Source organism: Ictalurus furcatus, chromosome 4 (genome assembly GCF_023375685.1).
Source record: "Ictalurus furcatus strain D&B chromosome 4, Billie_1.0, whole genome shotgun sequence".
In the NCBI taxonomy this organism is placed as follows: Eukaryota; Metazoa; Chordata; class Actinopteri; order Siluriformes; family Ictaluridae; genus Ictalurus; species Ictalurus furcatus.
The window spans coordinates 21,806,267-21,818,711 of NC_071258.1; the positions used below are offsets into that span (position 1 = coordinate 21,806,267).

At 38.9% G+C, this 12,445-nt stretch overlaps 1 protein-coding gene across 2 annotated transcripts in view; it reads left to right on the forward strand.

The window, feature by feature from the left end:
• Positions 1 to 441: 441 nt before the first annotated feature.
• treh (trehalase (brush-border membrane glycoprotein)) overlaps positions 442 to 12,445 on the forward strand; it is a 53,934-nt gene continuing 41,930 nt past the window's right edge. Inside the window, exons 1-10 of one of the 2 annotated variants that reach the window (XM_053623309.1) lie at positions 442 to 654; positions 8,180 to 8,280; positions 8,367 to 8,514; positions 8,610 to 8,697; positions 8,778 to 8,878; positions 8,958 to 9,050; positions 9,238 to 9,354; positions 9,456 to 9,578; positions 9,677 to 9,726; positions 9,900 to 10,100. In XM_053623309.1, the coding sequence (XP_053479284.1) occupies positions 581 to 654; positions 8,180 to 8,280; positions 8,367 to 8,514; positions 8,610 to 8,697; positions 8,778 to 8,878; positions 8,958 to 9,050; positions 9,238 to 9,354; positions 9,456 to 9,578; positions 9,677 to 9,726; positions 9,900 to 10,100 (1,096 nt within the window). In that variant the 5' untranslated portion in view covers positions 442 to 580. Of the gene's footprint in view, positions 655 to 7,412; positions 8,281 to 8,366; positions 8,515 to 8,609; positions 8,698 to 8,777; positions 8,879 to 8,957; positions 9,051 to 9,237; positions 9,355 to 9,455; positions 9,579 to 9,676; positions 9,727 to 9,899; positions 10,101 to 12,445 lie in introns of both variants that reach the window. The other variant, XM_053623308.1, reaches the window with a different exon arrangement.

Genomic DNA, 12,445 nt, shown 5'->3' on the forward strand with positions numbered 1-12,445 from the left:
TGATATATTCTGTATTTTCTTCAAGATCCACATGACAATGTGAAAACATATTTACATTTACATTTATTAATTTAGCAGACACTTTTATCCAAAGCAACTTACAAATGAGAAAATACAAGCAAAGTGATATCAAGCAGAGAACAACACAAGTAGTGCTACCATACAAGATCCATTAATTGAGTTCCAGAAGAAGCAAAGTGCGCAGAGTAGAGGTGTAAGTGTAAGAGTAATTTTTTTAATTTATTTATTATTATGGGCTGGTTAGGTGTTCACGGAAGAGGTTAAACATACTTAACTGTAAAAACATGGTGGTCAAATATATATATATATATATATATATATATATATATATATATATATATATATATATATATATATATATATATATATAGCATTAGTTTTAATAGAATATGCGTCATTCTGGTACGAGCAAAGGAAAAAACATGAGGTACTTGAACTTGTACCCTGTCTTGTGACTCATAGATCATTTTAGATAAGCTGGCCTTTGCTACTCCATGGAGTTGCACAGCAGACACACTTGAAAGATTGTGTCTGGTCAAAGAATTAATAGTTTAAGACAATGTTCTGGCTGTGTGGAGGGATCACTTTTCTTTTTATATGTCATGGAGCTGCTCTTCTCCCACCTTGTGACAGGTGAGTTTTTCTTGCCTGAAGGTGCTATGGCAACAAAACAAGGAAATCTTTTTTTTTTTTTTTTTCTTATCCTTTAAAAAAAGTATATTCCTTTAGACATTTGAGCATTCCTTTAAGTACCAGTTTGCCTAAAACATATCTAGGTGTGTCTACCTAGTGATTTTGTTAAATGGCTATACAGCATAGGTTTCATTTGGATTAGTGCATTAGTTTGAAGGTTAACTTTGGGCTAACAGACTGACAAAGGCACCTTTTTCTCTCCTCAGCTTAAGGACAAGTTACGTTATGCCTGTGTTGAGCAAGGAAAATATAATACTTAACCATTCAAACCCAGCACCTGGGAAAAGTCAAATAAAATAAAATAAAAATGATATATATTGCCAAAGGTTTGTGTGTGGACACCTTACCATACAATTGTATAGGATGTCTTTGTATATCTTACACATGGGCACAAATCCCAATGGCCACATTTCAAAATCTAGTGAAAACCTTCCTAGAAGACTGGAAGGTATTATAACAGTAAAGGGGGACTAAACATATGGGTGTGGTGGTCAGGTCTCCACAAACCTTTGGCCATATAGTGTGTGTGTGTGTGTGTGTGTGTGTGTGTAGTAGAGAGATATATATATATATATATATATATATATATATATATATATATATATATATATATATATATATATATATATATATATCTCTCCACTTTATTAGGGATACTTGTACACCTATTCATTCATACAAATATCTAATCAGCCAGTCATGTGTCAGCAGTGCAATGCATAAAATCATGCAGATGCGGGCCAGCAGCTTTGGGTAATGTCAATATCAACTATCAGAATGGGGACAAAATGTGACCTCAAACCAATCTGGCCATTTTCCTCTGACCTCTCTTATCAACAAGGCATTTCCACCCACAGAGCTGTCACTCAATTTCTTTCATACCATACTGTGTAAAGTCTAGAGATTGTTGTGTGTGAAACGCCCAGGATATCAGCAGTTTCTGAAATACTCAAAACAAAAACCTTGCCCAGGAGGAATAATCTGCCCCGGGCATTCGGGACTTTTATCTTTAGCCCCAAATAATTCTCCAGTAGTTTGTCACTACGTAACTAAATGTTAGTAAAAGCAGACAGCAATGTTGTACTTTTGTATCTTCAGTGAAGGGAGTGTTGTATTTTATCTTTAGTGACTGCAGGCAAGACCAGTCGGAAAGGGCTTACGGGGAAAATACAGTTTCAGTAAATATATTTCCAATGAGGCTATTCACACGAAATTTTCATGACATTTTCATATGAATAGCCTCACTGGAAATATATTTACTGAAAAAAATGTTGACGCATCCAATACTTATTTCCCCTACTGTACATAGAAATACTTGTGTCTTATTGGCTGACAGGTCTCAATTCTACCAAACGCTAGCTCATTGTGCGGGGAAAATGGATATATGCAGATGTTTCTTTTTGTTTGTTTGTTTTATACCAGTAAAGGGATTGAAACTGAAACACTAACATCCTCTCATGCTGAGCCAGGAAAGCAAAGTGTGCAAATGTCTATACAAGTCCATTGTACACGTTTTAATTGTGGTTGAGATACACATAAAAGTGCGACATACTCAGCTCAGGAAAGCCTGTAGAATATATATATATATATATATATATATATATATATATATATATATATATATATATATATATATATATATATATATATATATATATATATATATGTGTGTGTGTGTGACAGTCAGTGAGTGAGTGTGTGTGTTTGTGTGTGCGCAAATATATATACACTGTTATTTAAATAAAACAGGCTGGTCACTCACACCTGATTGTCATCACATTAATTGAAAACACCTGACTCTGATTTCACTTTCAAATTAACTGCTAGGTTCACATACTTTTGCCACTAAAAGACATTTAATATTAGAACATTTTCCTCAATAAATGACCAAGTACAATATTTTTTTGTCCCATTTATTTAAGTGGGTTCTCTTTGTCTACTTTTAGGAGTTTTGTGAGGTGATATTTATGCAGATATATATATAAAATACTAAAGGGTTCACAAACTATATAAACCTGTATAATATTTTGAGTTGTATGATTCATTTAATGTTCAGCTGGATTATGTAATATGACATTTCAGATATGTGATTTACATATGCATATAGTGGTGCTTGCAAGTTTTTCATATTTTTTTCTCCATATTTCTGCATAATTATGACCTAAAACATCAACAGATTTCCCATTTATTTATTAAGGAAAATTATCCAATATTGCACATCTTTGAGTGACAAAAGTATGTGAACCTCTAGGATAAATAGTTACTTTGAAGGTGAAATTAAACTCAGATGTTTTCAATTAATGGGATGAAAATCAGGTGTGTGTGTGCACCCTGTTTTATTTAAAAGAACAGGGATCTATCAAAGTCTGATCTTCACAACACATTTTTGTGGAAGTGTATCATGGCACAAAAAAGGAAACTTTTGAGGACCTCATAAAATGAGTTGTTGATGCTCATAACCTGGAAAAGGTTACAAAACCATCTTTAAAGAGTTTGGACTCCACCAATTCACAGTCAGACAGATTGTGTACAAATGGAGGAAATACAAGACCACTGTTACCCTCCACAGGAGTGGTCGACCAAAAAACGATCACTCCAAAATCAAGACTTTTTATAGGTCACAAAGGTAACAAACCCATGGTAACTTATAAGCAACTAAATGCCTTTTTTTGAGGTCACAAAGGTAACAAACCCATGGTAACTTATAAGCAACTAAATGCCTCGCTGGCTAATATTAATATTCATGAATCCACCATGAGGAGAACTGTGAACAGCAGTGGTGTGCATGACAGTGTTGCAAGGAGAAAGCCACTGCCCTCCAAAAAAAAAAAAGATTGCCCCTCTTCAGTTCGCTAAAGGTAACGTGGACAAGGCAGAAAGCTAGTGGAAAAATGTTTTGTGGACAGATGAGACCAAAATAAAATTGCATTCCATTGTAAGAACCTTATCCCATCTGTGAAACATGGAGGTGGAAGTATCACGATTTGTGACTGTTTTGCTGCATCTGGGCCAGGACGGCTTGCCGATTGACCTCATGGAACAATGAATTCTGAATTATACCAGCGAATTCTAAAGGAAAATATTAGGATGTCTGTCAATTTATGGACTGAAGCTCGGCCATTGTCCTTTAGGATTTTCTGGTAGAGATCAGAATTCATGTTTCCCTCAATTATTGAAAGTTGCCCAGGCCCTGAAGCAGCAAAGCATCCCCACACTATCACATTTCCACCACCATGCTTGACCGTGGGTATAATGTTCTCTTTGTGGAATTCTGTGTTTGGTTCATGTCAGATGTAATGGGACCCTTGTCCTCCAAAAAGTTCCATGTTAAACTCATCAGTCCAAAGAACATCTTCCCAAAAGGTTTGAGGATCATCAAGGTGTGTTTTGGCAAAATTCAGACGAGCCTTAATGTTCTTCTGGGTTAGCACTGGTTTTTGCCTTGCCAATCTTCCATGAATGCCATTTTTGCCCAGTGTCTTTCTGATAGTGGAGTCATGAACAGTGACTTTTATTGATGCAAAAGAGGCCTGTCGGTCCTTTGATGTTGTCCTTGGCTCTTTTGTGATTTGCTGAATGAATAGTTGCTGAATTCTGGAAGTTCGGCAACTCTGGGAAGGTTCACTACTGTGCTGAGGTTTTCCATTTGGAGATAATGGCTCTCACTGTTGTCCTTTGAAGTCCCAGAGCCTTTACAATAGCTTTGTAACCCTTCCTAAACTGATGTATTTTCAATTTCATGCTGTTGAAAAAGTTCTAAGTGTTGATTTGATTGAACAAGGTTTGCAGTAATCAGGCCTGGTTGCGTCTAGTCAAGCTGAACCTGATTATGAATGCAGTTTCAAAGATTTGGGGAATTAGTAACTACGGGGGCAAATACATTTTCATACAGGCCCAGCTGTTATTGGATAACTTTTTGCTTCAATAAATAAAATTTATTTAAAAACTGTATTTTGTGTTTACTCAGGTTGCCTTTGTTTTATCTTAGATTTTGTTTTAATTTCTGAAACAATTTAGAATGAGATACACAAAACCAGAAGGAATCGGGATGGGGCAAATACTTTTTCATAGTACTCAAGAAAAAAAGAAACTCCCCTTTTTCAGGAGACTGTATTTTAAAGATCATTTTGTAAAATCCAAATAAGCTTTACAGATCTTTATTGGAAAGGGTTTAAACAATGATTTTCAGGCTTGTTCAATGAACCATAAACAATTATTGCACATGCACCTGTGGAACAGTCCTTAAGACTGTCGTGTCAAAAACAACTAGTGGTGCTAATTACCTTTTTCCATAGGTGATCATACTCAAAAGCACAATTGAAAGTAAAAATATAGAACACGTTGGATGAGAGAAGCAAAAATCCAGTTTATTGTTCAAAAAACATGAGATCCAATCAGTGAGATGTCCCAAAGTGATCTGAGTGTAAGCACAGACTCAATGCCCTATTTATACAGTTTTATCTTTAGGTTATGCCCAATTATCTCATTCTTTTGGAATCCCAATATGCTTTAAAATGCCTTTTTTGATTTCCCTTAAATCCTACTTTTCCCATTTTTAAATACCATTAGGATCAACTTTTCTCACTCTGGAATCCCCTTAAAACCCACTTTCAGCCATTGGATATCATCTTCATGTTTTTCTTTCGGGTATTTACAAAGGCCCTTCCTGGCATTCCTCCTTACGGTAACAGAGCTGTGCGCATCTCATCGCCCTGTTGTCCTGGACAATTTGTATATTTTATCACTTCTTCATTATGGGTGAGATATATTTTTAGTATTGCCTATTGTTACATATACAGTGGCAAGAAAAAGTATGTGAAACTTTTGGAATTTCATGGTTTTCTGCATAAATTTGTCATAAAATGTGATCTGATCTTCATCTAAGTCAAGGGTATTGATAAATATAATGTGCCTAAAATAATAACACAAAATAAATTCTGATCCCTCATGTCTTTATTGAACACACTCATTCAACATTCAAAATGGCAGTGGAAATAGTAAGTGAACCCTTAGAATTAATAACTGGTTTACCCCCCACCGGCAGCAATAACCTCAACCAGGCGCTTCCTGTAGCTGTGGATCAGACCTGCACATCGTTCAGGAGGAATTTTAGCCCATTCTTCCTGGCAGAACTGCTTTAGCTCTGAAATATTCTTTGGACGTCTCATGTGTATGGCTCTCTTCAAGTCATTCCATAGTATCTCTATTGGGTTGAGGTCTGGGCTCTGACTTGGCCACTCCAAAAGGCGGATTTTGCTTTTCTGAAGCCATTCTGTTGTGGACTTGCTCTGGTGTTTTGGGTCATTGTCCTGTTGCATCACCCAACTTCTACACAGTTTCAGCTGACGTACAGACATTCTCACATTATCCTGAAGAATTGTCTGATATACTTGGGAATTCCTGTTCCCCTCACTGATTGCAAGCTGGCCAGGCCCTGATGCAGCAAAGCAGGCCCAAATCATGATGTTTTCTCCACCATACTTTACGGTTGGGATGATGTTTTCATGATAATATGCCGTGTCCTTTCTATGCCAGATGTAGTGCTGTGTGGTTTTTCCAAATAATTCAATCTTAGTTTTATCAGTCCACAAAACATTTTGCCAATACCGCTGTGGAGTGTCAATGTGCTCTTTGCAAACTTCAGGCATGCAGCAATGTTCTTTTTAGTAAGCAGTGGCTTCCTACGTGGTGTCCTACCGTAGATACCCCTCTTGTTCAATGTTTTACGTATTATAGACTCATGAACAGAGATGTTAGCTAGTTCCAATGATACCTTCAAATCTTTGGCTGTCATTCTGGGTTGTTTCTTTACCTCATTGATGAATCTTCGTTGTGCTCTTGGTGTCATTTTGACTGGGCGCCCACTTCTTGGTAGAGTAGCAACAGTCCCAAAGTGTCTCCATTTGTAGAATGTTTGCCTAACTGTAAACTGGTGAATTTCTAAAGTCTTTGAAATCACTTTGTAACCCTTGCCAGCTTTATGTACATCAACAATTCTTGATCATGGATCCTCTGAACACTCTTTTTGGCCAGACATGGCTCACATAAGCGTGTGCTTCTTGTGCAGAGCAAACTCCAAAAGTTTAAGGGGTTTTTATCAGTCAAAGTAGCTGTAGTCCACGCCTCCAAACTCATTTTCTTAATTAGACTCCAGGTGTGCTAAAACCCGACTTTTTTGAGGTCATTAACTCAAGGGTTCACATACTTTTTCCACAAGCACTATGAGGTTTTTTGGTTGTTCTTAATAAAGACATGAAAGATCAGAATTTATTTTGTGTTATTATTTTAGACACATTATATTTGTCAATACCCTTGACTTAGATGAAGATCAGATCACATTTTATGACAAATTTATGGAGAATACCATGAAATTCCAAAAGGTTCACATACTTTTTCTTGCCACTGTATTTCTTCTCTAATCATTAGTTTGTTATATGTTTTTTGGTGCTTCTTAAACATTCTGTGAGTATATGTGTGTGTGTGTGTGTGTGTGTGTGTGTGTGTGTGTGTGTGTGTGTGTTTTCTTAAACATCTTATGAGTGTGTGTTTTCAACTTTATCCTTTTTCCATGCCGTGTATTGATACCTGTTTCCTACATTCTTTGCATGTTCTTGTACATGAATATATGTGGATATATTTTAAGTGTTACCACTACTGTTTTGTCTCATTTTTGTCCTTTCTCTCTGATCTCTGTCCAGCTGACCAACTCCCTCCTTCAGCTCTCTCTCGGTTGCTCAATCTCACAGGCCTGGGTGACTATCTATGTCATCAGCTGGCACATTTGGCAGTGGATGTTACAGCTCTGTTGGAATGTCTCTGCTCTTCACCTGAACCCTCAGGGTTTCCTTATCCTCCTGCTTATCGTATCATTCCATTGGTGACCTTTGTTCATGCATCTACTCAAACTGAGGCTCAACTGTTTCCCATAACCTCTGTGGAGAGCCCGTTTATTCTTTCCTCTGATGATTATAGTAGATGTGCTGCAAACACACCACCATGTTGCCTTTCACCTACTGATAATTCTCTGGCAAGTTCTGTTCCCACCCCAGTGTATAATGTATATGATAGTGATTCTCAATAAACTACATACTCTGTTACCCTTGTATTTTCCTGTGTCTTAAATTTATTATCACAAGACACTAACAATTTACAGAAAGTATGCAATTAAGGTCACAGTTACAATATCTTAGGACACTAAAGAGACCTTTCTACTGACTCTGAAAAACACCAGAAGAAAAATGCCTTGGGTGCTTGCTCATCTGCATGAACATGCCTTAAGCCTGCTGCAGGGAGGCATGAGGACTGCAAATATGGTCAGAGCAATAAACTGTTAAAAAGCACTAACTTGACAGCACTGATTGAGGAAAAAGCCATAGATATTTTTTATGATCCCGACCTTGAATATGTGTGTGTACAGACTGCTGTACTTCGTTGATATCTGTGTTTATGCATGTGATTCTGATAGTAAGATCTACTGCACGGGAGAGCTGTTAAGACAGATACAGATGGCCAAACTGTTTGGTGACAATAAGGCCTTTGTGGATATGAAATTGACTGCAGCACCTGGTGAGAGCACTGCATTGCTTTGGTGTTTTGCCTTTCATATTTCCTCATTGTCTGCTTATCTCACTGTTGATTTTCACTCCATGTAGATATTGTTTTAGGTGCCTTCTCCAACCTAACACAAAGGTTTCGATATGGGACAGTTCCTCCTTCAGATCTACGAGTGTTTGTGAATACGTACTTTGTGAATAGCGGGAAAGAGTTTGAGCAGTGGAGTCCTCCAGACTGGCATGACAAGTAAGATCTCAGTTTGAAGTGCAATGGATAAAATTTCAAAAGTATGTATCCTACTGCCGGAAAGGAAGAATGATATAGTTTATATTTGATTGCAGGCCAAAATTGCTGTCCAAGATATCTGACCCAAAACTTCGCAGCTGGGCTGAGGAGTTGCACAGTTTGTGGAAATCACTTGGCCGAAAGGTCTGTCCTGTAATATCTGCATGATCAGAATTTTTGTTGGTGGATCTAAGTTTCTCTTCTCTCTCAATCTCTTTTCTCAGATCAGTATTGATGTGAGAGACAGTCCTCAAATGTATTCTATGATATACTGTCCATATCCAGGCATAGTACCAGGCGGACGCTTCAATGAGTTTTACTACTGGTGAGGCAAGCATAAATACACATATTATGCTCACACATGAACACCCTTAGTGATCGTATTTTACTTATGTATCCTACAGGGATTCATATTGGGTGCTAAATGGTCTCATATTATCTGAGATGATGGAAACAGCCAGAGGAATGATCCAAAACTTCCTACACATGGTGGACAGGTGAACCTTTTTTCACCTATCAGATTAGGTTACCCTAATCTTTAGGTTATCAGATTAGGATACCTACACACACACACACACACACACACAACGCCGCACACATAGGATGAATAGAAATTGGTTTAACTGACAGTGTAAATCAGGCATTTACTGAATACCATTACTATACAGTAACCTAATCACGCAGGTATGGTTTTGTTCCAAATGGAGGGAGAATTTACTATGAGAGACGCAGCCAGCCACCCTTCCTACCGCTAATGGTGGAGAGTTACTATGAGGCCACTGAGGATGTAGACTTTCTCAAGTAAGTCTTTTTGCAGATAATTTCTCCTACAGGTAATCCCTATTTTTAGACATTGTTATAGTCCTCATTGTCTCATGCAATGTGTTTGGTGATGTTTACAGGAAGGCTTTACCAATGTTGGAAAATGAGTACAATTTTTGGATGAAGAACCGCTCCATTGTTGTGGAAGTGAATAGTGTCAAGCATGTCATGAATCGTTATTATGTACAAGTTGGCCAGCCCAGGTAGGAGCTAAATTAGGCTGTGTAATTTTAAAAAATCCATACAAAGGAAATTTCTAATATTCTAAAATAGCAGGTAATGCACTCTTCATCCTCTACAGGCCAGAATCTTATACACATGATGCAGAGCTGGCAGAGGGCTTACCTGCAGGTACATCTTCCAATATCAAGAACCTACTGCTTATGCAATAAGCTGCTTTTTGCTGCTTTTGTATGAGAGCATCTGAAAATAATAGGATAATACAATTATAATGAAATATGTCTTTTGAATGCTTTTAGAAAGACTTTATGAATTATGCTTGACTGATGCTGTGTCTTTCTCAGAGGCTCAGGAGAAGCTGTGGACAGAACTGAAAGCAGCAGCTGAGTCTGGTTGGGATTTTTCCTCGCGCTGGTACATTAACAACTTGGGCCAAAACAGTGGCTCATTTAGGGACACTAGGACCAGCTCCATTGTGCCTGTCGACCTCAATGCTCTCATTTGTCGCAATGAGCGTGTCCTGGCCACCTTCCACAGGATTCTTGGTGAGCAAGAATATATCTGCAAATTTTTATACAGTACAGGGTCTGGCATTTTCCCCAAAGCTTGGAGAACATATAAATATCTCAATTAAGCAATATAGAACTGACAACTGTGTGATCATACTGAATGTCAGCATGGTTGTGACTCAGCCGCAGATAATCACAGCTGTGCTGATATTCAGTATAACAGTACGATTACAATATTGCTTTTATTCATTTTAATTAATTACATTTTTTATCAGTTTCATAAATAAGAAATTTATATCAAGTAACTGACATTTCCGAAACAATATGGCCAAATAATTTGGTTATTTTTGCTCCACGAACGGAAATAGATCCTGAGGAAGTCACACTCACTGATGGCCCATCGGCCCTAAAACAGAGTGTGAAGCACGGAAAAGTGAGCCATGCTAGGCTAAAGGCTAGCCCTAGCCGTCCGGCTCTACCAGCCCTAGCCGTCCAGCTATACCAGCCCTAGCCATCCGGCTCTACCATCCATTCTCCTCTCCAATGTTTGCTCGCTTGACAGTAAACTGGACTTAGTCTACAGCTGTGTTTTCGTTTTTACAGAAGCATGGCTCAACAACAGCATTCTGGACGCAGCCAATCAGCTAGCTGGGCTAACCGCACACACCGATAGTATAGCAACAATGTCCAGTGAGACTCAGGGCAGTGGTCTGTGTATTTACATAAACAACAAATGAAGCAGAAATGCCGTTGTGGTCTCAAGCTACTGTTTGTCGATGGTAGAGTTTATGACTGTGAAACGCTGACCATATTACCTGCCCAGAGAGTTTACCACTGTGCTTATTGTCACAGTGTACATTCCACCTGACGCTAATGCTAAGGAGGCACTAAGTGAACTGTATGGGGCTATCAGTAACCTACAGACAGAGCATCCTGATGGATTTTTGTTCATTGTTGAAGGAGATTTTAGCCACACAAATCTGAAATCATTGCTGCCAAAATTCTACCACATATTTATTTTGCAACCTGTGGTACAAACACTTTAGACCTTGTTTACAGCAGCATTCACGGTGCTTAAAAGGCTGTACCCTGCCCCCATCTTAGTGGCTTGGACCACATCTCTGTTATGCTAATCCCAGCATACAGACCACTTCTGAAACATGCCAAACCGGTTCTAAAACAGGTGAGAACCTGGCCTGAGGGAGACATCTCAGCAGTTCAGGACTGTTTAGAGCACACAGATTGGAATATGTTGAAAGAGGCTGCTACATACCGCAAGACCACAGACATGGAGGAATACACAGTATCAGTGACTGACTACATCATCAAGTGCATAGATGATATAAATTCCTTCAAGATCATCACCACATGTACAAACCAGAAACCATGGATGACTGCTGAAGTGCGCTCACTGTTGAAAACCTGAGACGCTGCCTTCAGGTCTGATGATAAGGCAGCCCTCCACACAGCAAGGGCCAATCTGTCCTGGGCTATCAGAGAGGCAAAGCACAACTGCACAAAAGAATCCAGCATCAATTCATAAACACAAGGACACAAGACATATGTGGCAAGGTATTCAGGCCATCACAGACTACAAAGCTACACCGTCTGTCTGTGATGATGACTCCTCGCTCCCAAATGCACTGAACGATTTCTACCCACAATTCAAAGCACAGAACAACATGCCAGCGAGAAAAACCACCCCAACTCTCATCAACAAAGTACTTAGTCTGTCTGCATTAGATGTCAGAAAAACTCTGTCCAGAGTTAACCCATGGAAATCTGCAGGTCCTGACAACAGGCCTGGCTGGGTGCTCAACAGAGGATGCTATATCTGCTACCATCCATCTGTCTCTGACCCAACTAAACAAAAAGGACAATAACAAAAGGATGCTGTTCATAGACTTCAGTTCAGCATTCAACACAATCATCCCACAACAACTGACAACAAAGCTGATCCTGCTGGGTTTAAACACCTCCCTCTGCAAGTGGATCTAGGACTTTCTGACCAGGTGACCCCAGTCCCTCCACCTTCAGCACCACCACACTGAACACCAGCACCCCCCCCCCCCAGGGCTGTTGCTGCTGTTTACCCTGCTGACTCATGACTGTGCTGCAAAGTTCAGTTCTAATCACATCAACAAGTTTGCTGGTGGCACTGAAGTTGTGGGCCTTATCAGCAACAATGCTGGGTCAGCATACAGGGAGGAGGTGAACCAGCTCTCAGAATGGTGTAGACACAACAATCTATCTCTTAATGTTGATAAGACTAAAGAGATTATTATTGACTTCAGGGGAACCCAAGTGGACTGCTCACCACTGCACATCAATGGGACAACTGTGGAGAGAGTCAAAAGCTTAAGGTTTTTTGGTGTGCACAT